The sequence below is a fragment of the Leishmania infantum genome, chromosome 31 (genome assembly GCF_000002875.2).
Source record: "Leishmania infantum JPCM5 genome chromosome 31".
NCBI lineage: Eukaryota > Euglenozoa > Kinetoplastea > Trypanosomatida > Trypanosomatidae > Leishmania > Leishmania infantum.
Window position 1 is genome coordinate 274,427 of NC_009415.2, and position 26,569 is coordinate 300,995.

A 26,569-nucleotide genomic window follows, 5' to 3' on the forward strand; every position below is an offset into this window, starting at 1 on the left:
CAGGGAGTCCATCATTTGGTGCATGTGTCTACCGAGGAAGATGCCGCCTTTCCTGCAGGTGTGGGTGCGTGTGGGGGCTTGGGAGGGGTTTGTCCCAAAGGCGAGAGTATGACGAGCCGGCCAACTACAAAAAAATACTCATGCAGCCTTCATTCCCACTGAATACGCGCGAGCGATGCGTCGTTCTCCGGGCTCGTTTGCGGATTGGGAGTCAGCGGACAGCGATCACAAAAAAAAAGAGCAAACAGAGGATGGCCATTGGGAGAGGAGGAGGACTGCACGAAGGTGGACGCTGCATCGTACGCCGAAGTGTGCACATGAAATGCGTGAGCAGAGGACAGAAGACAACCACAGCTCAAAGACGATTACGAAACCAAACAGAAAATCAACGGTGAAGGCGGCGGAGGGAGGGGTGAAAAGCGCGTCGCGCGAAGGGGATACGTGAACCCGAAAAGCGTGGCCGCATCACCGGAAGGGGAGTACCGTGCGCCGCTGCAACGTCTGAACCTGTGAGGCAGTGAGAGACTGGAAAGACCGATAGGCAACAACATTGACAAGAAGCAGTGGCGGACGAAGCACTTTACCGCCTTTGCGACAGCACGCAACAAGCAGCACGGCCGAGATCGGACTGTCGGAGAGGGCACCTCCTCCCCCCTTTGGTGGAGATCGTCTCTAGGATGAAGCAGCAGAGACGCCCAGGCGATGTGGTGGCGCTCCCGTGACGCGGATTGCACCGTGTGGAGGAACCGCAGTGGACACTATAGCTGAACGTGCCACACACGCATAAAGGAACAACATGTCGACGCCAATGTTAAGCCCAACCATCCTCCTTCCCTCTCTGCCACTTTCGTCTTCGCTGGTGGCTCGACTACTCGCTCATCTACCGCGACACGGGTTTGCCTTCGTTCAGGTTAAACTCAAGCGTAACGCCTTCAGCTGCACCTTCACCTGCTGAGCTGAGAGGCACTGCCGCACACTCAGCACCCTGGGCTGCTGGGTAGGCGGAGGGGGTACCATAGCCGACTGCGTTGCCCCCACTGTACGACTCCGACGTGCTGGCGGAGGATGGCGGCGGCAGCACATATCCAGCTGTAGGGGGAGGCATCCTTTGCGGCAGGGTCAGGGCAGTGGTCGGAAAACAAGCCACTGTTCTACAACCAAGGCTCCGAAAGGCTGTGTAGAGTGCGTCACCGCGAGTTACAAGCTTCGCAGACCATGACGTCGCGAGTGACATCATGTCGTTCTTAATGGCATTCTCCATGCTCATCATCATCGTATTTGTTTCCCGCTGCTCATGCAACAGCTTCTCCAGCGCCTTGGCAGACTTGTTGGAGATCTTGGCTTCGAACTCCGGCGAGTTCACGTGGGCACACTTCTTCGCCACCTTTTCCAGTCCGTGCACGGCATTCTTCGTCTTCTTGACTGCCTCACGGCCAGTGGTGCTGACCTCTTTTAGAAACTCCAGCTCCGTTCGCATCATGTGCAGCTCGGCAGAGACGCGCCAGTTGCTGTACGCAGCGGCGAGGCGGCCAGCCGTCGGAGACGTGGGCTGAATGTCCACCGCCGCCTCCTGAGCGAGGTGCTTCCGCGCGTCCTCCATGGCGTCGCTGTTGTTCAAGAGGCAGCTTATTACTTTCTCCATAGCGGCAATGTACTTGTCGTGATATATCAGAGCCTCTTTGGTGGCCATGTTCAGCTCCTTCAGGTGCTTGTGCGTCGTATACACCTGCTGCGCCCGCAGCTGCTGGTCCGGGCTGAGGTACGACTTGGTCATGTCGACAAGGGGGCAGTAAGGTGACCGTGCGAGTGTGAGTGCACAGGAGTGACCGGTAACGGGCTGCGTAACGGTCACACAACGAAGGGGGATGGAGGAGAGTCACACCTGCAATGCGCACAGGCGAGACACTGAGAAAGAAACGATGTGCTTCCAGAGGCGGAGGAAAAAAACGGGTGGCGAGCAGACTTGCCGTGGGCACCTGCGTAAGCGTGCATTCTGGGAGCGATAGCAAGAGAGAGAGAGAGAGACGAAACGGAACAACACAGAGGAGTGATAGCGAGAGGGAGAGGATGATCATGATGCAAGCGGAAGCATCGCGTGCTAGCCCGGTAAACCGCTTTACCGAGCAACGGTGTATACTGTGTGTGTGGGAGAGCAGGAAGGGACTTTGACCACACACAGAAGCGCAGGCGCGCTCATTGGCGTGCACAACCAAAGCAGGAAAACAGGAAGATGCGGAGCGAGTGTGAATTGGCGGGAGGGAAGGTGTGCACCGAGGTCGTGGCGTGAGAGGCGAAAGGCGCACATCCACAAAAATGGAGGGTGGGAGGCACACGGTAAAGACTGCCGGAGCGAGCAGGAGGAGGGTAGCTGACATGTGGACAAGAGACACAGCGAAAGAGAGTGAGGCGCTGATGAGAAGAGAACGCGCACGGTAGTGGCGCCCAGCAGAGTGGGCAGCGCAAACCCCCGCTTACGCCACGCAAAAGAGAGGACACGCAACACACGACGCACTCAAGCCCAAAGGCGAGAGACGCTACAGCGGACGGTAGAAAGAAAAAGTGCGGTGGCCTTTGAGCTCTCTTGATTCTAACCTTCTTTGACGGTTGCGGCGCCCCACCAGAGTGAGGTGTGGCCTTGCGACTCGCGAGGAGCACCGCAGGCAACATCACGGTCAGACCGACAGTGATGCATGGGCGGCCATTCGCTTACAGAGGAAGCACATGAGCTCAGTCGGATAGGAAAGCGCTAAATGTGTATCTAGAGCAACATGACACTGGAGCTGCACAGCACCGCACTCGGAGAACGAGAGGAGAGTTTTGAAAAAGCAGAACTGCTCCACACGAAAGGAATAAGAAGAAGCGGTGCCCATCCACAGATAGCAACAGAGTTCATGAAAGGCGGTGCGAAGCGGACAAAAACAGGATAGTGCACACAGCGGAAGGAGAAAAGTGCCGTCACCAATGGGAATAAGCGGTTTCTCCGTACTTCTGCCGCCGACACAGGCACAGGCACGCACACCTGCGCGGCCACCCCGGCTTCACTCCGACGGAGGCCGACTAGGAGAGCTGCATCCTTACCAGCGCCGGGCTCTTTCATTTGCTTTTTTCGTCCTTCGCAGTGGCGCCGCGCAAAATAAAATCGCGGGCAAAACCGGCGCTCTCCTGCCGCCGCGCTGCATCCGGCGTTGCAAGCGGTGGGAACGCGGCTGGGATATCCTTACTCGCGTCTTTCACGTGGTCGTTACCGTTCTGGCCGCACCGCCAGCCTTACGGGTCAGACAGATTCGCAGGTTGTTCTGGAGCTCCCGTGCCGGGCGCACACTTGTGCATCACTCAGGTGATCGCCTGCCCGTTTGCGCGCACCACGCTGAAGGTTACGGCCGGTAAGCTCGATGCCGTCTCATCGCGGACGAGCTGAATGATCGCGCGACCTCGACCATTACAGGTGCGGACGAGTCCAACCAAAGCCATGCCCGAGGATACGGCCCGCGCCACTGCAGATGCTGCGCACCTTTTCAACAAGCTTCGACTTTGACTCCGTTCGCTTCCTCTGCCTCTCATGACGGCTCGTGATCGCGATCAGGTTGTGTAATGCTCATTCTGATGCTTCCGCGCGCCAACAAAAGAATTCTTCGCAAGGTGCCTGCGACTCCCTGCGTCCTCGATCCGTGCCGTGAGCAGCTTGGCGAGCCCCTTGCATTGCGGCGCACCAGAAACCGTGCAGACGAGGGGTGTGAAGCGTGGCACACTTGTCCGGACGTCGATGCGGGTGCCCGCCTTCACCTCTGTGAGGTGGCGAGGGAGTACGGCGCTAGTGCTCTTGTGGGCTGCGGCGATGGCCTCGAGGCACCTCTGAAAGTGCGCGTCATACCGCGACTTCGCCTCAGCTCCTTGGTGACGCCTCCGCGGCACCGTCGCGTAATCGACGGAGGCGACCGCCTCGCTGCTCGAGCTGAACCAAGTCGTCGGGTGCCGAGGAAAGCATTCGGGACGGACTACAAGGAAAGATAACCACTGGAGGGCGAGAAGTGAACAATATCTTACGTGGTGTCGTGAGCAGAGACAGAGATGGGAGACGGAAAGGAAGAGCAGCGGAGGCTAACACCGCGCACACATGCACGCTGGGCCGGAAGATGATGGGCGGTGGCGGAAAATGGGGAAGAATAAGAACGAGCTACATCACCACGGACGTGCACAAGGGTTTTGCTGTTGCGGAGGTGGGGTGCGGCAGAGAGGGGAGATTGCCCTGTGGCGGCATGTTTAAAAGTCGCGCTGCTGTCGTGCCTCGACAAGAAAAAGAAGAGGGACGGGATGACCGAAATGGATGACGAGCCAGAGAGTCATATGTAGCTGGCCTTGCTGTACGCGAAAGCCGGGTATGCAGGCACACGTCATCTGGTATAATCCGTGAAACAAACGTTGCGCTCAAGACGAACCCATCGTCGGTAGCGCACACATGGTGTACTCATCCTTCTACCACTGGAGTAAGTTGCAGTGCTCATGCACGCAGAGAGCGGAGCATGCGCCGGTACACCGAGACCGATACCCTTAGACATGCATGCATGCGGCCGTCACATGTCTATTGTACTGATTTCGCGCGCTGATCTGTGCGCTTGGGCGTCGTCGACAGCATAAAACGAAGTACAGAGGCAGTGTAGAACGTTACGGAGCCTGGGAAACGATCGAAAGCAAAGGGGATAGAATCCAGCAGAATGAACAGAGCCGATCATCGCCGACGAGTAAGTGGGTGTGCTGGAGGGGCGAAAGCACTCCTCTCCCCTACCCTCACACACACAACCAAAAAAGAGGAGAAGGGCGGGAGTCAAACCGCGCGGAAGCACCGCATAAATGACTGCATGCCGTGGTTTCTTGCGCGTCCTTGTCTTCCTTCTGGCCAAGGGGCACGTATGCGACGCTACGGCGTCCCTCTCTGACTGGGCTTTCGCCAGCTCTTTCGTCGTCCTCCTCCACAAAAGCACCGTCGTCGTCGTCCTTGTCGCGTGTGTGTGTGTGTGCTGGGGAGGGGGCAAGCATGAATGCACGCGCCTGCCCGCAGAGAAAAACAGCAGAGAAAAATCACGCAAGCCAAAAAAAAGGCCCGCATGCTCTTCACACTCGTGCCGCTTCTGCGTTACCTCCATCGCATGCGATGGCGCGCCGGGGCGTCGAAGGGTGTCAAACGGAAGTGCTGCACAGGGTCGCCTCTATAGGACGACGGCCTGTCACGGCAGCGCTGTCGTAGAGGCAAAGGGCGGATGGCCGCTGGCGTTTTTTTTTGCCCCGTTTTAGAGAGAGTGCGAGTGAGTGAGTGAGGAGTGTCGGGTACTCCTGAACAAAGTCAATGAAGTGAGCTGATGATGATGGCGCGGCCGTCTGTCTGTGTGTGTGTCTGTGTGTGTCGGAGACGGGCAGGAGATCGTGTTCTAGAAACACGCGACATCGTCAGCGATAAGGGTTCGATAGAAGGTTTGAAAAAAGAAAAAAAGAAAGAGATGCCATCAGGAATGCGCAGCGACCGGACTCGCCAAAAGGTGAATATATATATATGAGAGATGTACAACAGACAAAATAGATCCGAAAGGCGCCCCATCCATGCATTAAACCCATAAAGAAAGGAAGACACCTATGAAGGAGGGAGGGTACACACAACAGAATCGCGCGCGTCTGTGTCGGAGTCCATCGCCCGGGCCATGAGAACAAGACATCCGAGGAGAGAGAGCGGGGGCTCTCTCAGCTTTCCGTTTCGCTCTTTGGCATTCTGAGGCGAAAGCCGCGGAGGATCCTCCCGGTCCCTCCCTCTCAAGACGGTTTCTCCATCAAGATGCAGCGCTAAGGGCAGCGAAGCCTCAACCATGAAGTCGAAAACGTGCGAAAAGGGAGCTTGCGTGGGTGCCCTAACAACAAAGAAAAAGTGAGAAGACAGCTAGACCATGTAGACGCAAGTGCCGATGGCCCTTCTCGGAGGCGGGAAATCCATCCAGTCGCGAGCATATCGGAGCAAGCACCACAGGAAAGGGACGCAAGAAGAGAAAGACGCTCGCCTTCGACTCGCAGAGGAGGAGGAAGCGAAGGAAACGAGCGTGATGGGGTGCAGAGAGCTGCCCTGTTTTCCTTTTACTCCAGACACGCCCACGGAAGCACCCCGACACGAACACCCACGTATTCTACGCTGACATTGCCGGTGGCACGTTCGTCTCATACCGGAGTGGGATGCCGGAGTTGCGCGCGCCGTCGGACACACGGGTGTCCGCCTCGCTTGGATGGAAGGTGTTGTAGTTCTGGCCGTACACCGCACTCGGCGCGACGGACGACATTTCGCTGCGCACACTGTGAAGGCGCCTCAGAGTACCAGTGACAGGGCCATCGCTGGCAGTGTCAAGATCGTGCTCTCCCACGCCGGCTCGATCAGGCGAGAAGCGATCAGCAATGAAAGCACCGTTTTTATGCATGACTTTGAAGAACTGTGAGGTGAGCGACAGGATTGCAGCCATGGATTTGACAGCCATAGAGTCCAAATTCTTTTGGGCCACTTCACTGCGCTTGGCGATCTTCCTGTGGAGTTTATCGCACTCCTTCTGCAGCTTGTCCACCTCGGAGCTCTGCTTTCGCAGGTTCGTCGCAAGAAGAGCACTCTTTTCCGTGTGCATTTTGATCAACTCATCACGTTGGACGCACTCTTGCAGCACCCTGGACGAGTGGTCGCTGCGCGCTTTCAGCATCTGCGTCTGCTGGTGAAGCTGGTTGCGCACGGCGTAGAGCTCCTCGCTGTGCTCCCACCTGTGAATCGAGATGTGGAGGCGGGAACAAATGTTTTTAACGTCATCGACACCTTCCACGTCCGGCTGCACATTAAGGAAGCTGTTCTGGGCTGCGCTGAGCAGCTCACCGTAGTCCTTGTACAGTGCCCCCACGTACTCCATGGCGGTTAGGTACTGGTCGAAGTTGCGTTGCGCCTGCGCCGCACTGCGGTACAGCATGTTGCTCGTCTCTTTGATCTTGAGCACCCACTCCCTCTGAGCACGGCGGTTCGTGTTGGAGAGCGGTACCTGCTGCGGAACGGTTGCCATGGTTAGTCTGCGTCCCGGTCTCGTTTACATGAAGATACGCTGTGCTGTGAAAGCGGGATAGAGGCGGCGAGGGCAACATGCAGAGGAGAAGACCGACCCGCTGAAGGACGACAGGAGACGGAGGATGGGATAGAGAGATCGCGGGAGATCCGCAAACTAGCGCCAGAAAAAAGAAAAGACGCGAATCAGAAACACGAACAAAAGAAAAAAAAGGTGCAGAAAAGACGGCAGAAGGGGAGGCCGGTGGAGGGAACCAAGTCGCGTGTGCGTGTCTGTCCAAACATGTGCCAGTGGCAGGCCTACACATGCGAAGAGAGCACCCGCTTGCACCTAGACAGACATCTGCAGGAAAGGTGTGCTCAACAGAACTCAGCGGCGCCGGCGAAAAGACAGCGGACGCGCTTGGCTGACATCATGAATGCTTTTGAGCAAGGGCACACTCACCCGCAAACGGCGGTGATGTACAGCGCTAGGAAAAACCCTTGCGCGCTCGCAGAGGGGGAGGGAGAGAGACACAGAGATAGAAAAGAACGATACGGAGACAGACGATGGAGATCACGCAGGGAAGAGCGGCCAAATGGTTAATAGAAAACGCAGATAGCCCGCAACTGAGTTTGGCACGCCGGCACAACAGCGCAGCACCACAAATGGGTGGCCGCTCGCTGGTATCGACACCAGTACACGACGAAGTCAGCCATCTTTGCCACAGTTGTTTGCCACGGTGCCTAGTGCCGCGTACCCCCGCGCAGGACTAGAACAGGAGCGGAGAGGCAGCGCACAAAGGACATCGTGGTCCATGCGACGAGAGCCACGAAAAAAAAAGCGCAGCACGCTAGCAGCCACCGCTGAAGAGAGCGGCAACAGAAATCCAGCGCCTGCACAAACACACACAACAAGAAAGAGACTCCCGCACTTGCGCATCCACTGCCCTGCCACTTCGCCGATGTTCTTCCATCGCCATACATATCGACAGGCATACGCACCTGCGCATCGCTTCGTGTGATCACTACGTGTATGCGAGGCGCTCGCCTTTCGACGAACCGAAATGCCACGAGAGGAGGGCGAGCCGAGACCCCTCAAGAAAAAAAATGAACGCGTAAGAAAATGGGGAGGGGGGGGCAGGAAACACGATGGAAGAGAGGGTGGGTGGATGGGTAAGGCATGGGCCGACTGCATCAGAACAGAAGCACGAGCGACGGCGCACAGCGCCCACGAAGAAAGTGCCTACGCGCTCGGAGGTATAAAACAAAACAAGGAAACCAGTGCACCTCCAGAAGAGACAGAGAGAGCGCTGAAAGAAGAGAAGGGGGTAATATTGCTTCACGCAGGAGGCACGTGCACGCGCGACAACACATCTGACCACTACCCTTCCCCTAAATCCGCTTACAGCTGATGGTGGTGCCGTCGATAATCTCCTCTTGCTTTGCCCCGTCTCTATGCCTCTCTTTTGGCCGCGTAGGATGTGTCTGGTCCAGCATAGAAAACGAAACCCGGATGCCACCACAGCACACGAAGGAGAATTGTAAAGCAGCGTTCAGGGCAAAGTCGGGCGACCATAAGCGGATGGCCTCGTCGCCGTTTACGGGACACGCACGTATGCATGATAGAGAGAAAAAAAAACGCACCCGCTCACAGGTAAGCGGGCTGTCTTCGTTTCTTGTTGAACTCGTGCGTTAACATGTTCATCACATGTGCGATTTGTGCTCGAGAAGGTTCTGTGCACGTATCCATCCGCGGTTGCCTCTCACCAACCACTGGAAAACACGGATGGGAGTCTCTCAAAATCAACATTCATCACAGAGGGAAGGAAGGGGGAAGGCACAGCAAAGAACAACAACCTCAGCCGCGCCGTGGCTTATGGGTCATCATGTATGCAAAGACAGACACAGAGAGAAAGACAGGGCCGCAAAACCAAGGAAGAGTCTGTGTGGTTGGGTGGGCCCGAAACGCACAGATTGAACAGCTCTGCCGACCGCGAAGGAACACGACGAAGGTGCATGCGCCTTGAAACTCGACCCGAGCAACGTCCCAAACTGAGAAACAAAAACAACGCAGATCAGCTCACACAACACCTTAGTGGCGTAATGCGCGTTTTACATGATAGGAGGGGGAGGCGGAGCATCGACGAGGAGGAGGAAATGCAGCCACGAGCCGGAAAAGAGCGTATCGTCATGTGTAGTCAACACCGACTAGACGACTCCTGCGAACCGTCGCACTGAGCACATGACTGATGATAAAAGATGCACTCGCAGATCCGCTGTGCGGTACCGAGAAGGCCAAGGGTGCCCCCGTCCGTTTGATTGCGCGCAGAGCTGGCTTGGCTACGCAGCATGGCCAGGCGGAGCAGTTGAGAAGTGCAGCGCGCCGTGGTCGAGATAGCGAAGAATAGCAAGCTTCCAGCATTGACGCCGCAGTTCTGAGGCATAGTTCAGCTATACGGACACGCCAGCCACAATATGCTCGTCCCAGTAGCAGACGATCTCTTCGTCTCTCATGCCAAACAACCGCCCTTCTTTTAGCTGCGGCGCGCGACCCGGCCGCGCGTGGTCAGCACAAATCCTAAAGTACGATGAGGAACAGGACAAGGAACGAGATCACTACAAGGGCTCACAGCCCCACCAAGTCCGAGAATGCATCTGTGCTACCGTAGAATGCACCTTTGCCTTCCCGTTTCCTCGTCCGCTTGCTTGTCAGCAAACGGGGGAGACATGGCCGCCAGTGCGCTCTGCAGTGCAAGTTGCGAGTTTTCAGATCGCGCATCCCACTGCTGAGAACGCCATACTGGAAGGTGAACTATACCATCCGTGCGTGCAAGCATGCTTCCGTCTGCGATCGATGCGGCTCCAGTTTTGTGAAGCAACGCGCTTCCGCGAAAACACCAGCGACACATGAAGTCGAGGAGAAACGGAATATAGCAAGAAGAAGGAGATGAGCTGAGGGTGACTCAGCCTACTCAGGCACGATCTACCGATCAGCGAAGACGTGGCGCTCTCACCCACAACAACGTGCGATCGCTAAAACGAAGTGTGCCCACAGAGACAGAGGTGCGTGCACAAAGAAAACTCTACTATTCACGTAAGAGGGTCGGCAACACTCCGCCGAGTGGGTAGTAGGGCACTTTAACAGCCGTCACAAAAACAGAAATGATGCGTTGCCGCTGCTGCTCTTGTTCTTCGACTGTCTCTTAAACAACCCTCCGCAGTGAACCGCCATCGCCGCCCCGCTAAACACGCAACAGCGAAAACTGCAGAAAAAAAAAACAGCATTCCCCCCTCCAGATGCACTGCGACGGAACCAACGTGAGGAGCGGCAATCCAGATCCACACATACCCACAGACAACAAGGGGTCCAATAGGAGCACCACCGCATTAAAGGAAACCGACTAGGGGGTTTCCTTTTCCACAAGTTCGTGCCGCTGCCACAAAACACGGGCGCAACTCCGCCCTGCACCCGGCGCGTCACAGGCCCATCCGCGCGGTGTAAAGCAGCCCCAGACACTCGTTGCAGCAGTGCGCTGGCTCCCTCATCTCAGCTTGGCCCCTGCCTCGAGCTCTACCCACCCGCCTCGCCGGCCGCCACCTGGTGCGATCCCTCCGGGGCGGCCCAGGCTCCTCCACCAGTGGGCAGTGTGAGGGCTGGACGCGGAATGCACTCGAGTCCGCATGACGCTCCGCCCATCACATGGATGGCGCAAGCGTGTGCACTGCCGCAGCGCTCTCCCGCGCACAACACCAGCAGCGATGCGCCGCTCTGACATCTCTGCGGCCTGGGCACCTGGCCCTGCCGCCGCCAGAAGTGACGCGGCACTTGGCAGAGGGATAGAGGGGAGGAGGGTCGCTGCTTGGATCGCTCACCACACTCAGAGTGGGGTGCGCTACCCCCTGTGAGACGACGCACTGAGCTGAGGTGTGTGTCCTCTCATCATCGCGGATGAGCAAGCGAAACAGAAACGAAAAACAGAGAGAGCGCGCAACGCAGGGATGCAGGGCGGCGAGGTGAGACTTCGGATAGAGACCGACGAGGATCGCAGCAAAACGGGACGGGCCCGCGGTGGCGCTAGAGAGACGAAACACACACACACGTGCGCTGAGAGAGAGACCGACGATTCCAATGAAAAGGAAGGGAGGCAAGCAGACGTCGAACAACGACAGAGAGCGGCGCAGTCACAACGAGGCCGTGGAGTCCGTCGTAGGCATCACTTGGCTGAGGAGGCAGGGGCGAAAAAGAGGAGGCACGGGCAAGGAAGAGAGGCAGCGAGTCGGTGCAGTAGACGGAGGTCACGAAGGGGTAGATTGAGGTTCAGTGCACGGCCTGGTAGGCCGCACCGCACTCGTGCACAGGTGTGTCCATCTGGGAACAGGACGGGAGGTCACAGTTAAATCACAGCGAGCAGCTGTGATGCCGAGGTAGGGGCGAGCAAGATGTATGTAGAGCAAGAGGGATAAGGCCACGGGCACGACAAAGGAAGGGTGACGAAGGCAATGAGAGAGCCGCATAAGGAGAGAGAGGGCAACACGCACATCACACGTGCTGCGTCTTCGCGTGCTCATCCCCGCGAAGGCGATCGGCCTAGCGCTAATGGGGCGCAGTTGCCGCCCAGCGCAGAGTTCGACTGGTGCCGTGAGCCTTGTTGCAAAGACAACCGCACCGAGTCCCTATGGAAAGCAGACAAGCAACATGGGCAGTAGTTCACCGGATTCAGCTCAAAACACTAGCACAGACGCGAAGAGAGAGAGAGACATGAGGGCATGCCACGAGACGCCGAGCTTGCAGCAGGGAAAGATAATGGAGGGAGAAGAACCGAAACAGAAACGGCTGACGCCGACACACCGAAATCAGAAGCAGCGCCATACTTCCCCCTCCCCAGCGGGCCTGCGCGGGTATAAAGCGGTTAAGCGCGCTTAAAGGCGTATGAAAACAGTAAATATAAACGGAAAGCAAGGTTGCGCCATCGAAGGAGGTGCATTTAAAGCCAGCCTGCGCTTTCCTGTGAGTCGCACGGGCTGCAGCTTTCTTCGCAAACGCGCGGCCTTCAGCGCCTAGCGAGGGGCACACACCTCAGAGGCTGCGATGCTATTCGCCTCCATGCGAGTCATGAATTCGGTCGTCAGAGCAGAGTTGTGAGAGGCTATGTAGCCGGGCTGCGGTGGTGCCGACGACACCACCGACTGCGGGCCACGACCAAACGTGTACAGTGGCGGTGCCTCCCTGCCAGCGATGCCCACCTGTGAGATAGAGCCGAAGTCTTCGTCATCAGCGTTGTCCTCGACGGCTGATGGAGGCGCGGCAACGACGGCGGCCGTTGTGGCGGTCGCTGCTTCCGCGGTAGGCTTCAAGGTCCTCAGGCTTACCACTGCTGATGTACCCCTGTGAGGCTACTTCAAACCACCGTTCATGGCCGTCATTGCCGGCGACGGCATCCGACCGCGAGGCGGTTGGCCCCGTGAGACCGTGCTCGAGACTCTGTGCTGTTGCCGGAACCTACTCGGAAGGCTCTTGAAGATGATTCCGTCGTGTAGGCCACCATTCATCCCGTTCGGGTCGAGCCGGTACCCCTGTGAGGCATGAACGATGCTCAGCTCTGAATTCACCTGCAAGCAGCGCTGCTCGACAACGCTCTGCCGGTGCTCCTGCTGCTCTTGACAGTGGAGGACAGCAGCCTCCTCGATGGTAGGGTCCGTCTTGGTGAGGGCGTCCACGACAGACGTCATGTAGCCCGCGTTGAGTTCGAGGTAGCGCTTGAGCGCCGTCGCCGTCACGTTCTTCACGTCGTTCACCAACATCGCGAACCTATCTTCAAATTCTTTATTGCAGTTCTGCAGCGAGACAAGCGCCTTATTCCGCGCCTGCACGTGCGTGGGATAAGATTTGCTCGTGTCCAGGGGTTTGCTCCTCTCCGCAAACGCCTTCTCCTGCTTATCAACGCACTGCTTTGCCTTCCTGTACTTCTCAAAGGCGCTCTTCTCCGCCTTCGCCGCCTTCTCCGCCTCCTTCAGCGATTTTTTCAGCTGCTCGACCGGGTGCAGCACATCCTCATGTACAAGCTTGTTGTATTGGCAAAAGGCGATGCCCTCCTTCATGCTGATGACCTCTTCGCCAAAGTGGTGCACGTACTGCTTTACCTCGTCATCGGTAAAACTGAGAGAGGTGAGTGCATCGAAGGCGTGGCTCACGTGCCCCAGCGTGGTCCCAAGCTCCTTCATCAGCATCATCATCTTGGTCATGACACCGCTGAAGGAGTTGATGGCGGCGTGAATGGCCCGCATGTCATCCATCTGACGCGGGTGAACGAAGTCTTGTTGCATCGACATGATGGGCGAGTAGGTGAAGTCGAGCTGTACACCGTCAGCGTTGCAGTAGAACGCGCGCTAGGGAGAGCTGCAGCCGAAAGAAGGGCAAATCAGCGAGGGCAAAGCAGACGACGGCCTTCTGGATGTCGCGGGGTTCCAGTGAGAGAGGCAGTAGGCGATCCGCCGTGTGTGTTGAACGCGGGGCCACGTGTCGGCGAGGCGCGGCTCCTCTTGAAACGAGAAAATGAGAGGGCGACAGAGAGGGATGCCTTTGGGCGTGGGAGGGGGGGAAGGGAGGGGCAGTCGAGAGATGGACACGGAACAGGGGCAGGCAGTGATCCATGGCGGCAGCAGATGCGCCTCGCTGGCGTGGTCACCTCTGCGGCGGAACGCAGAGGCGCAAAACAAGACACGGTAGCGGCTACCGGTGCAGCCCGCGGAGGAAGCCGGCAAGCCCTGCAGCTCCGCCCATTACGAGGCAAGGGGTGCGAGCAGCGCCGACAGCATCACGTGTGCGTGGCTTCACGCAGAGGGAGGCGCAAAAGGAAAGGCGAGGAGAGGCAAAGGCGGCCGTCACTGTGCAGCGAAAGAGAAAAAGGGACAAGGCGGCAGGCAAACAGCGGAGAGCGAGCGAGAGAAACGGGCACCGGCGCTGGATCAAGCGAGCCCGCAAAAGAAAAGGCGGCGCATACACATAGATAGACATCGGTAGATATATGGACACACACCCATCTATCCATATATACGGAGACGGAGCGCTGCGTTTGCAAAGAGCAGCACAGAAAGCGGGCAAGGGCCAGAGAAACGGCCCGAAACGGTGCGCCGTATGCGATCCGAGATGATCGGATCGCAGCAGACAGCGCACCTGAAGAGGTCAGCTGGCGAGGCAAACGCGAAAAGGGACAAGGCCCACGGAGACATCCGCGTACTGGTCATACCAGTCAGGAAGTGCACCCCCGCTCTGCACTCTGGCGGCCCGTTCCCCTCTGGATCACGTCCCACCACCTCAGCAACCGCCACTCCCACACGGTGTGCTCCCTGTATCCACATTTCAAATCGGCGATGGGCCGTACATGCACTGGGGCGGCTGTGGAGGCGCCCCGTAGTAGCTGCCTTGCAGTGGCGCTTGCTGATAGTAGATGGGGTGGGGTGGAGGCTGCGCCTGCTGCGCATAGGTTGGCTGCTGGGTATAGAACGGCTGCGATTGAGGCTTCGGCGGAAGTGCCACCTGCGCCTGCAGCGGGATGCCGATCGCCGGCTCGCTGGATGATGGCTTCTGGACGCAGTCCAAGTCATCCGCACATGCCACCTGCTTCAACTCGGTAGTGTTCATTGCATGCTTTGTGGCCGCAGCGGCGTTGTATTCCTCAATGGAGCGCACCACCATGCTGCTGGGCTGAGGATCAACGCCAAAGTCTACCGCCAGTGCTTGCAGATGAAGCTCTGCCGAAGAGAGCCCCGTGCCCTTGAGGATGACCCATAAGTCGCTCACAACGCCACGCGTCAAGCCGTTCAAAGAGAGCGCATAGGCGCCCATCAGGTCGTCTACAATGACGTTGTTGTTCCACAGCTCGAAAACGATCTGTTCGGAGTCGTAGTCGGCGACCTGGAACTTGACCACCTCATTCCAGACGGGGTGGAGACTGCTACTGGCCACCTTAGTCTTGTACTTGCTCTGCGTCTTTTTCCTGTCGCCCATCACGACCTTCACATACGGGTCGGGAGCACCAGCCTTTCGGGTGTCGCCGATGTTGCGAGCACCGCAGATGCACACCTCCAGGCGACCCATTGTGCGGTGCCTCTTCCTCTCTCTTAAATCTAGCCAAGGAAGCGTGAAGCGGGAAGCGTCCAAAGGCAGAGCAATGAAGCGCCGCCCTGGAGAGCAAGGGTACGCTGCTCGCACACTTGTCTAGCCCGGAGAGAACAGAGTTGGCTACCGCGCACACCTACCAGCAGAGCTAGTCCTTCGGGTATATATATATATATGCTTGTGCTGCGTCTTCGGCGAGAAGAGGGCAGATCAGAGGAGGATGTGAGAGAGAGAAAGCGCGCGAGAGAAGGCGGCGAGAGTAAAAGAACCATCGGCAGCTACGACGTGTGAGCAACCGTAACGAGAGTGGAAGGAGAGGGAAGCACAGAGCTGAACAGCTGTCGTCTTTCGCTAGAGTAGCTCTTCGCTAACAAACCGCACAGAAGCCGCACCCACCTCCGTCACGTCGATCAGACTCGCTACTCCTTTCGTTGTAGTGCACCGCTCGAGATCCTTCCGCAACGGGCACATGCTTTCTCACTGTAAAGCGATGACTCCGGCTCCAAGTACCCAAACTGGTGCACAGACGGCAGCATGACAGTAACGCCAAAGAAAACAGCGGATTGCAACACAAAAAAACACCACATTAAGAGAAGTCGAGCCCGATCGCTGGAACCGTGTCCGCCGTACAGGAATCCATGCCGATGGGAGACCGGCAACACGCGAGACACATGAGAGGACAAGAATAAAGTGAGATGAGCGAGACAAGCTCAAACCCCAAAGCCGCATTCCGCGTTGTCGGCGCGCAACACTGAAGCTAGACGTGCCGCCAAACAAAAGATAGGAGGAGGGGAGGAAAGCAGCAAATCATCAGAAGGGAAGCAGGTGACACAAGCAACCAAAATGTAGGGCCCACACAAAGGCTCGAATGTTCAGGCCCACGTGACTTCGCCGATGGAGATGAGAGAGGGAGTAAAACGGCGCTGCAAGATGCGCTGGCAACCGCACGTGGCGATCCTCTCTTCACCCGCTTCGCAGGCGCCGATGCGCGTTTTCTCCCTTTGTGTCCGCAGCCTCGCTTACATGTCGGGCGGGATACCGTAGGCCATCTGCACCGGCCGCCGCTGCGGAGGAGGAGGGCCGTACATCTGGGGTGGCGGAGGACCGGCAGCGTACGGTAGAGACTGTGGCGGCTGCGGGGCGCCATACATAGGCTGCGGGGGCGGGGGCGCGCCATAGCTGTAGTTTTGCGGCGCCGGAGCAGCGCCGTAGCCGTACCCCTGTGAAGGTGGCTGCTGTGGCGGTGGGGGAGGAGCACCGTATGCGTACCCCTGCGGTTGTGGTGGAGCCATGTAGCCATACTGTACTTGCGGCATCGGCGCAGCCGAGGCGCTGTAGACTACCGGCGGCGGGGGCCCGAGCGGAGCAGGGGGGTACGACTGCAGTACAATCCCTTGCGCTGGCGGCACGTAGTTCTTCGGTGGACGGTATGTCTGGCCCGTAGACGGCACCATGGTGTCCCCCTCGAGCGATAAGGTGAGCCGGTCGCCAGGCCCCGGATCGCGGCCAAAGTCGACAGCGAGGACGCGCAAGTGCAGCTCCGAGGGGGAGCCCTTCGTTCCCTCGAGAAGCACCCAGGTATCGACGACGACGCCGCGGGTTAGGCCGTTGAGGGAGAGGCTGTAGCTTCCGAGGAGGTCGTCTACGATGACGTTGTCGTTCCACAGCTCGAAAACCACCTGCATCGAGTCGTAGTCAGCGACCTGAAACTTGAAGAGCTCATTCCAGACGGGGTTAAGGCAGTTCTCGGCTACGTGGGTCTTGTATTTAATCTGCGACTTCTTATTGCTACCCAGCTTGACCTTCACGTACGGGTCGGGTTTACCCACCTTCTGCACGTTCGCCACATTGCGGGCGCCGCAGACACGGATCTCAAGGCGGCCCATCACTCGGGAGGCGGCAGCACAGAGAGAGAAAACGAAGAGAGAACGAGGAAAGACGTACACTAAAAAAGGGGTCGAGGCGAGAGTGTGCACGGTGGCGGTGCGTGAGAGGACGGCGGCGCTTCGCACGTTGGGTGAATCGCGAGAGCGCGTGACTGGCGGAAGCGGAGCAGCCTGAGAGAGCACAAAGAGGATGGGGGGAGTAGAACGGAGATGGAGCCCGTCAGTGCAGGGTGCGCTGATGAAAAAGACCGCGGCTGCGATAGGGCTGTGGCCTGCGACGGCTGCCATCTCCTATCACGCTTTTCATCGATCGCAATACACTGATAAGACTCTGCGCCGTGGCTGCCTGCGGGCTCGCATGAATTGCTCGAGTTCGGCAGAGAAGGCATACGACACCGCCACGTAGGAGGTGCGGGCTGGACACTTGCGAGGGACGTGCTCACGAAGAGTCCGCCAACCGCAATGCACGCTGCGCCTACAGAGAACATGCTTTTTCGACTAGCCATAGTCAGCAGCAGCGACCTGGTGCGGAGAAGGGGAGAACCAAAGAGCGTGTAGAGGAGACAGGCAAGAGAGGCGCACACAACACAGAAAGCAGCGCAACACACATACACACCGAGAGAGTGAGAGGCGCGCCCCCTTTCCCTCCCTCCCTCCCTCCCTTCCCACCCCCCCCCAAAAAAAAAAACGAAGAGCGCAAAGAGGAAGCGCAACAACAGGTATCCGAAAAGGGAAGTTGCACGCAGCAAAACAGCCGGTTGCACGCCCACATGGCAGGGAAGCGAACGCAGAGAGGAGACCACCAGCACGTTTCTCTCTTCTTCTTTTTTGTTTGCCCTTCTCTCCAACGAGAGGAGAGGTGACACGGAGGATGGCGGGCGCTTGCTCGCCGCCTTCGCATGGATGCGCATTCCAGAACGGTCCTGCACGTGAGAGAGGAGGGGGAGGAGGGAGACCAGCGAAGACAAGGTCGCAATAAGCGAGGGGGCTTCGGCGCGGCAACAGAGCAAGTGGGTTTCCGAGAAAGCACGCACGTGAGGGCAGCCTCCTGTGTGCCCGCTGGCCCACGTCTTCACTACAGCAGCCACAAAACACGCGTCGAGCAGACCGCGAAGGGGGAGCGGATAATGAGGCAGAGAAACAACAACATAAGGCGCTACACGGCAGGGCTTTTCAAGCGCACAGGCCAAGAGAAGGGGCTATGCGATGGCACACAGTGCATGCAACACCATCCGTTAAGGGGCCACCCCGCCTCCAACACTCCGAGGCTCACTCAATGGCCCTCAACGGACAATATGCCTTTTACAGCGTACCATAACATCCGCGGTGTGTGTGTGTGTGTGTGGATCGAGGAAACATATAAAGGGTGTGCTCGCATAAAGCGACACTGCTCAAATCCGCGCCGTCAGGCACACGGACGCCTCTTCGTCGCCGACGAGTGCGGCCGTGCGCTCGAGCAGATATGACTCACCGCTCCTGAGTGCCCTCCCCCGGTGCGTCTGTCGGTGAGGCATTGGATTACTGTCTGACGATACAGAAGAAAGCGAGAAAAAAAAACGGCGCACAAGACCCGACGGCGAAAGAGAATTCACGACGGGTGCAAACAACCCTTCAGAGATGTCAGCGTGGAGAGCCAGTGCACTCTACTCGCGTGGCTGTGGAACACACGGCAGCCAAGCGCAGGGCAAGGCTATGGCTGAGCTACTGCAGAGATGCCGAAGCAGGTAACCGCCGCCTCCATGCGAGCTTCGAAGTGTACGCGCCCGCACGGTTTCTTCCGTCTTTACTGTGTCTGTCAGCGATGCACGACATTTATCAATGACAGTCTGGATGGTTAATGTCTGGCGACGAGCCGCTGTTTCAAGGAGCATGGAGGAGACGGTGTCCTGCAGGACCTCGGGCCAGGGCGCAGACGGAGAAGCACTCTCTGTGGGCTACTGTTGCATGCGCCCGGTGAAGTATAGAGCAGGCGCTAAAAGGAAAACGCGACCATCTGTTGTGGCCATGCATAGTACACCCGTGGGCGTGCTGCCGAGGCTGTTGCTACCGCGGTGGTCGCAGCAGGCCGTTTGGTGTACAGGTTTTCCGTCTGCATAGCCGGGCGCAATGAAATACGTGTCACTACTCCCTGCGCAGTGCATCGCCGACGAACTGCACCTCGAGCTTCTCGGGAGGTTGCCGGTGACGCTAGAGCGCCCGCGCAGAGCACTCACGCGACTTGGCATGGCCTACGGAGGCACACTTTTGATGTCCCGTGGAGCGCGGCTCGAGTCAGCGACTGAAAAGCGCACATGCCCCCCCCGTCACCAAAACGAGTCTTCCTCAGCGGCAAGTGCGTCTCTGTCGCGGTGCCTTAGCGCACCCCACATACCGATAGTGCTCCTCGTCGCCTCTTCGTGCCTTGCCCCTTCCCTAAGCGACACGGTGGAGGGCAAACAGCAGCGACTTGGCTGCATCGTCATGTAAACATCTCAGACTTCATTCCACAGCATGTGAGAGAACATCACAACGTCGCGACTGATAAGCGACGTCGCTGCTGGACTGCTGCTCAACCATTCGACAGTCATGCCAAGGTGCGTTGCAGGCTCTAGGAATGTGATACCCCTGAAGCGTCCGTCGCACACGCACATCTCGAAGCGACTTTCCTGCGGAGTATGCCGTTCACCTTATGTGTCTTGTGTACTCTACTGCTGGCGCATAGTTGCAGGTTCAGCGATGTGCTGCTGTGTAGCGTAGGTGGTGGGTGTGAGAGACATGTGCACACGGTGGAAGAGAGAAGAACAGCCGTCAACCGGCAGGTGCATCGAGAAGGAAAACGACGGAGACGCAGAAGCGTTCACAGCCGAGTCTGTGACAGGCGCTCGGAGCAACCAATTCGTGTGTGTATCTCGTGCGTTGCTGAGTGCGATTACGTATCCCTGTGCATCCATCGAGATGCTGCACACCAGGCTTCAGCACTGCAAGGTGAGGCAATACGATTGCCCTTCCTTTTTTCATTTTCGTTTTCTCTGCTTGTCGGAGGAGCATGAAAGTGTTCAAGACGCACCGGCACAAAAGCAAGCACTAGCAGGTGCGTAAGAATCGACTGTGTGATACCGAAAGGCCCATTCGCTGGAAACAACACTTTCAAGAGCCCTCGGCAGGAAGAGAAGCGCGGAGGGCAGGAGTAAAAAAAAAAAGCAAGACAGCACTCCGCCATGACAAAGGAGTGACCTCGTAGTGAAGCGGCAACACCATCATCCCCCCGCACGTGCATGCGGGCATAATCATCTGTGAAGCAGGAAGAGGGGGGATGGCGGTGGTGGCTGGGGAGGGGAGAAAGGTGCGTTGCGCGCGAGTACAGGGACGAGCAGCCGAGAGGAAAACAACAACAAAAATAGTACAACGCGGCCTCGAGGGCCACAGGGCAGGGAGTGATAGATCGCGGACTGCACGTGGAAAGCAAGACGAAACAAACGACAAAGAGAGAAAACTGCGGCGCGGAAGGCGAAGACGGAGATGGAGATGCGAGAAACGATGAAGCATGTGGTCGACAACGCCAACCGCAGATCTCGCTGCCAAGACAACAAGTTTGTGTGCATATATATATATGCCCATGCAGATGTTAAGGCAGGAGTGAGCTCAAACCAAGCATCGGGAGAAAGGCGCGAGAGGCATGGAATCGTTCAGCAGAGAAAAGGGTTAGTGCTCATGTACACTGCAGACTCCTCTGGCAGATTGAGTGAGCAGTTAAACCTGCACCTGCACAAGTAGAGTGCAGCATCGACTCAGCGTGGGAGGTTTTGAGGGGGGTTGAGGGAAGATGGGCGAGAAGAACGGGAGATACATATGTAAATGAAAAATGGGGCAAGGAAGCAGCAAAACGAAAAGAGCACAGTTGAACAGAGTCTCGAGTGTATCTGCTTTTGTGTGTGTGTGTGTGTGTGCGTGCGTGCGTGCGTGCCGGTGTGCATGTCTCTCGGACGAGAAAAAGAGCAACAGCAAACAACACCATCACCACCACAACAGAAAGAAGACGAGCACCTACAGTCCAGGAAACAAAAATAAAAGGTAGCAACCAATAGAAAGCACGGCGCCGCCGCACTGAAGCGCCAAGACGTTGTTTTGTGGGGTTTTTTTTCAGCGTTTTGCTTTTCTTTTCCGGTTGTGTATGCACTTTCGACTTACATATAAGCCTCCCCCTCTCTCTTGGCACGCGCAGAACAAGTCAAAGTCACAGGCGAGGAGAGCTGCACTGCATCAAGCTGTGAAGCCGCGTGTACAAGAAAGCGAAAGCAAAAAAAAAAACAACAATATATAGAGAAATAGCAAGCAAGCGAGAGAGAGCATTTTCTAAAAGAAGCGGCCAACGATTGCCTTGGCCGCCAGCAGTAGTTTGAAGAGTAGAATGCCTATGTAGACCAGCGCGATCGTGATAAAAATGGTGAATACAAGCATCGGAACAAGCGCCACCTCTACTAGCCTCTGAGCGACAACGTAGCAGCCGCCTTTCGCGAAAACAACATCAGGGCATGTGCTGCAAAGGTTTACGTTATACGCGTCCACGACATCGCAACTGTGCAGGAACCCCGAGCAGTTATGACGGTTGTAGAAGGCGCAGAGTGCCGACGTTCCGTGGCTCACCATGTGCTTGTAAATTGCGTTCTTTGTCATGTTTGCCAGAATGACCGCGATGCACATGATGCAGCAGACCGCGGAGAGGAAGCCGAAAAAAACGTGAATGCCCACTAAAATCGTGCACTCGCGAAGCGGCAAGTGCACCACTGTGGCGTACACAACGTTGGTGATGCCGGTGATGCCCCATACAACGATTGATGCCAAGAAGCTCCTGATTAACTTATTCAGGAAGGTGATGATGAGGACGTCACTCACGGTGCTCAACGTCACGCTGAGAAACATCGCGAAGATCATCGTGAAGACAAGGATGACCACTGCAGCAAGGAAGGTGCCCTGCGGAATTTTCGTGAGATAGAGAATGCCCGTACTGGAGAAGAGGCCGGCAGGCGCGCGATAACGCTGCAACTGCCGCTCCTCGCGGGCGCGTTTTCGCTCCTTCTCCGACTTGATGGCGCGGTCGGCCTTGACGAGAGCGGTAAGCTCCTCATGCACCAGCCGATTCACCAGCTCACGGTCCACATCCGGCCATGCACACCGGACAGACAGGAATGCATAGAGCGGCACCTGGCGCGGGTTGTTGCCCTCGCTCGTGTGCACCAGGTAGCGCCGCACAAACATGCGCAGGCACTGCATGTCGTCAATGTGCTTCGCCGGGTCCTGGAAGAGCGAGTAGAAGATGGCATTCGGGTCGCGACCGAATTCGACGTCCTGGATGTTCTTGCGCAAGAAGGTGACGTACGGGATCGGCCCGATGGATCCGCTGAAGCGCCGAAAGGCCCTGACTCGCAAACCACGGTTCACCGCACCGGCACCACCGGCGCCCTCCTCCAACAGAAGCCGGGCGGCCCCCAACACACACTCCCTCCCATCCCCGTCGCGCACTTCGGCAGTTTCTAGCTCCGCCACGGTTTTCAGCGGCACCGCGGGGGCCAAGCTGCCGGCGGCATCCGCCGCACACAGCACACACGAATCCGCTGTGATGGAAAGCGCCCTTTCATCGTCAGCACCCGCTTCGCCCTCCTTAGAGTTTGGGTGCACCGGCAGCCCGTCAAAGACAGATGGGCCAGACTGCGTCGCTGAGGCTTCGACGTTGGCCGCTGTAGGAACACTGTGTAAATGGCGGAGAACTTTCATCGCTTTTTGGATACGGTGCGGAGCGGATTTGACAGTGTTCTGCTCGTCCGGGGCAGGGTTTTCACTGTTCGCTAGGCATTTTTCATGTGCCTTGTACGCCTCGAAGTCCTCACACGTATACCGATTCACGTATATTAAACCAACCGAAGTCCCTGTGACCATGGACACGAGGCCTGTATAGTAGTAGGAGACGGACGTGGGACCGTTAGGAGGCAGCTTCACGCAAAAACTCACACAGCGACCAATCAGCTTCAGCTCGGGTGCGTTTAACACTGGAAGATTTTGGATGGGAATGTTGTCGGGAATGGCAATACGCGACACCATCTCGTCGATCGAATCTTTTCGACTTGTATTCATACAAGCAGCACTTTGGTGAGGGGCAGGGAAAATATCTTCCTCTGGCGCCTCGCGCGTACTTATGGGCTCTCGCGCCGCCCGCCCCTGCGCTGAGTTGTCGCGGGAAAGGCTCACGCTCGCCATACTGGGGTTGGTGAAGGCAAGATGATCCTCATTCTCCCGATGTGTTGGCATTGCAGTTGAGTCACAATACTGCGAAGGTAAACAAGAGAAGCGAATGGCTCAGCCGCGAGCGAGTCAATAATGGCCGAGTGTGAGGGCAAGCAGAGGGGGGCGGGGGGATGCCGCACGAGTGTTGGCTGGTAGAATGAAACTGAGGACAAGCACGAGAGAGAAGAAAAGGACAGAGCAGGTGTGACAGATGAAACACGAACGTGTTTCGGTGTGGTGGCTAAACAGGAATATGAGACAGAACAAAAGTAGGGAGCGGAGGAGTGAGGATAGGCAGCCTACGAGCCCCGCGCGCATCGTGTATCGGCCGGCTCCACGCTCAGTCCTTTTGGTGGCCAGGAGAAGGACTGAGACTCTGGATGCGGTCCCGATCCTTGGGGGGGGGAGAGGGTGAATGCTGCAAGCGGTTCGGGGGTGGAGTGCACAGTACACCAACCACAGCGAACTGGTGAGCTATTCTGATATTAATCTAGCATCAAGTTCGAGCGACCCGCAGCACAGCTAGGCGGGGAGAATACCACACACCTGCGCATGCACTGGCCAAGGCGCACAGCGCTGTACATGAGGAGAGGGCGCAAAGGGGAATGCGGCAGTTCCAATTGCAGGAGCAAAACAAAAATACACGCACATACACACATGCATGTAGATACAGTTATACGTACACATATGCGTATGCGTGTGTGTGTGTGCGCGCATATCTGTGCCTACATGCATGTGTATAGATATATAGATGTGTCTGCATGGAAGAGAACGAGCAGAGCACACATCCTGTAAGGCTAGAGGACGACGTGGTGGCGGCGGTGGAGAGGAGGAAGTAGGAGACGACGACTAGCAGGGATTAGATAAACGAGGAAGGAGGAGGAGGGGGAGGGGAGGGCGGAGAGGTGAACCGGTCAATGCACAACAGGGGTGGGGGAGCCCACGGAAAGGCATGGGGGGGGGGGGTAAAAAAAAAACAAAAAGGGAGAGAACGAGGGAGAGGAAGGGAAGGCAAAAATAAACACGGCGACGTCCAAGCCGAAGACGATGCGAGCATTCGTCTGAGTAGACACACAAGGGACGATACGGCAAACCGACCACAAAGAAACGAAGGCATCGAAACCTTTGCGGCGGATCGGCGACGAGGAAGAACTGGAGAGGCGCGTGGAAGGTATGCGCACCAGAAAAAGAAAACGGAACGGCAGACAGACAACCCGGCAAAAGCGACCCTCTCTCCGACACGATAGGCTACACGGATGGAGAACACAAACAAAAGCACATGAACACCGAGAAAAACACAGTCCTCGGGAAGGGGCTGAGACAGACAGACAGAGAGAGAGCACAGTCAAAGGGCATCACGGTCACACAATCCGTCCCATCATGGCCTCTACAAACAAAAACAGCTTTACAACCAGATATACAGCGTACACAGTAGCCATCAGGATGATGCAGGTGAAGCACACGAGGGGAACAAGGGCTTTCTCGACCTCAACCCACAGATATGCGTAGCAGCTGGTGTTTGTCACCGGCATGTTGGAGCACAGCGAGCACAGGTTTGGATCGACTCTGTCGGACCCACACGCGTCCGAGAAACCCGTACATGTATGCTGCTGGTAGAAGGCGCAGAGCTGGTCCCTCTGATGCACAAGCATGAGGTCGTACATTGCCTGGTTCGTCATTTTCCAGAGCACAACGAGCAGCGTCATCATACAGCATCCAATAGCCGCCAGAGTGAATGCGATGCGCACACCAAGTCGAAAGTGGTCGACCAGTAGGGGAATGTGACCCTGGCTGGCGTGCAACATGATCGCCACGCCAGCGGTGGGCCACACCACAACAGAGGCGACGAAAGAGAACATGAACTTGCTCACGAAGCTAACAATAAGGGCGTCGCTAGTGATGCTAAGAACCACGCCAAGGTAGACGGCGAAGAGCAAACTAAACACAAGCGTGACGATACCCGAAAAGAAGGATCTCTGCGGAATTTTCGTGAGATAGAGAATGCCCGTACTGGAGAAGAGGCCGGCAGGCGCGCGATAACGCTGCAACTGCCGCTCCTCGCGGGCGCGTTTTCGCTCCTTCTCCGACTTGATGGCGCGGTCGGCCTTGACGAGAGCGGTAAGCTCCTCATGCACCAGCCGATTCACCAGCTCACGGTCCACATCCGGCCATGCACACCGGACAGACAGGAATGCATAGAGCGGCACCTGGCGCGGGTTGTTGCCCTCGCTCGTGTGCACCAGGTAGCGCCGCACAAACATGCGCAGGCACTGCATGTCATCAATGTGCTTCGCCGGGTCCTGGAAGAGCGAGTAGAAGATGGCATTCGGGTCGCGACCGAATTCGACGTCCTGGATGTTCTTGCGCAAGAAGGTGACGTACGGGATCGGCCCGATGGATCCGCTGAAGCGCCGAAAGTGCCTGTACCGTGCAGCGCCTCCTGCTTCCGGCTGCTCCTGGTTCTCTTCGAGTGATGCATACGGCGCCCGAAGCTGCTCCTTGTCCCGCTGCGTCGAGATGGCAGTGGCCAGCTCCGTCTCTGTCGTCAGTGGAGCTGAATGGGCTAAGCTACCGGAAGCGTACAAGTCGATGAGTTGTCCAGCGCCGCGTGCTCTAGTGAGACTCCCATCCTCGGCAGCAGCCACTTCGTCTTCATTGGCTCGGCTGTAGGAGCGAAGTTCACCATCAGGTAGAGATGAAGGAGGGCGATTGTTCGCGCTCATCGACACCTCGTTGAATTCGCGACCTCGATTGTTACCGATACTGCTGCCGGTATTTACAGGGACGGCTAGACCGTTTGCCAAGCGCTGCTCCCGCGACTTGTACGCCTTGAAGTCGGCAGGCGTATACCGGTCGACGTGCATCAAGGTCGCAGTGCTCGCCGTGACAGTAGATACAAGCCCGATATAGTAGTAGGAAGTGGCCGCTGCGCCATTGAGAGTCTGTTTCACGAGGAAGGTCACACAGCGACCAATCAGCTTGAGCTCTGGAGATACCATCACCGGGAGATTCTCGATGGGGCGGTCTTCACAAAGAACAATACGGGGCACCAGATCTTCGGTAGATGCGGTTGGATCATAGGTGGGGCTTCTGCTAGGCCGCTCACGGCCGATCCGATGATCCAGGTCTTCTTCAAGGCCCATGTCCTGCCTGCTTGCTGGCTCCCGACGGGCCCGTTCCCGTTGAGCGTCATCGTGAAAACCATTAATGCTCGTCGGTTCACGGCCTCCAAAAGCGGGATGCTCCTCCATGAGGATC

General features: G+C 57.2%; 7 protein-coding genes across 7 annotated transcripts; all 7 read right to left on the bottom strand.

The window, feature by feature from the left end:
- Positions 1-880: 880 nt before the first annotated feature.
- On the bottom strand, positions 881-1,774 carry LINJ_31_0780 (hypothetical protein, unknown function; the record flags this gene model as incomplete). The annotated part of the gene is made up of 1 exon (XM_001467301.1): positions 881-1,774. The coding sequence occupies one exon, from the start codon at positions 1,772-1,774 to the stop codon at positions 881-883; it is 894 nt and encodes a 297-aa protein (XP_001467338.1).
- Positions 1,775-6,164: 4,390 nt separating this feature from the next.
- Positions 6,165-7,067, bottom strand: LINJ_31_0790 (hypothetical protein, unknown function; the record flags this gene model as incomplete). Its single annotated transcript, XM_001467302.1, has 1 exon — positions 6,165-7,067. One exon carries the CDS (start codon positions 7,065-7,067, stop codon positions 6,165-6,167), a length of 903 nt encoding a protein of 300 aa, XP_001467339.1.
- Positions 7,068-12,442: 5,375 nt separating this feature from the next.
- On the bottom strand, positions 12,443-13,378 carry LINJ_31_0800 (conserved hypothetical protein; the record flags this gene model as incomplete). The annotated part of the gene is made up of 1 exon (XM_003392663.1): positions 12,443-13,378. One exon carries the CDS (start codon positions 13,376-13,378, stop codon positions 12,443-12,445), a length of 936 nt encoding a protein of 311 aa, XP_003392711.1.
- A 1,030-nt stretch (positions 13,379-14,408) lies between these two features.
- On the bottom strand, positions 14,409-15,146 carry LINJ_31_0810 (putative c2 domain protein; the record flags this gene model as incomplete). Its single annotated transcript, XM_001467304.1, has 1 exon — positions 14,409-15,146. The coding sequence occupies one exon, from the start codon at positions 15,144-15,146 to the stop codon at positions 14,409-14,411; it is 738 nt and encodes a 245-aa protein (XP_001467341.1).
- A 1,040-nt stretch (positions 15,147-16,186) lies between these two features.
- LINJ_31_0820 (putative c2 domain protein) lies at positions 16,187-17,053 on the bottom strand (the record flags this gene model as incomplete). Its single annotated transcript, XM_001467305.1, has 1 exon — positions 16,187-17,053. One exon carries the CDS (start codon positions 17,051-17,053, stop codon positions 16,187-16,189), a length of 867 nt encoding a protein of 288 aa, XP_001467342.1.
- A 4,332-nt stretch (positions 17,054-21,385) lies between these two features.
- On the bottom strand, positions 21,386-23,335 carry LINJ_31_0830 (conserved hypothetical protein; the record flags this gene model as incomplete). The annotated part of the gene is made up of 1 exon (XM_001467306.1): positions 21,386-23,335. One exon carries the CDS (start codon positions 23,333-23,335, stop codon positions 21,386-21,388), a length of 1,950 nt encoding a protein of 649 aa, XP_001467343.1.
- A 1,337-nt stretch (positions 23,336-24,672) lies between these two features.
- LINJ_31_0840 (conserved hypothetical protein) lies at positions 24,673-26,562 on the bottom strand (the record flags this gene model as incomplete). Its single annotated transcript, XM_001467307.1, has 1 exon — positions 24,673-26,562. The coding sequence occupies one exon, from the start codon at positions 26,560-26,562 to the stop codon at positions 24,673-24,675; it is 1,890 nt and encodes a 629-aa protein (XP_001467344.1).
- Positions 26,563-26,569: the final 7 nt, after the last annotated feature.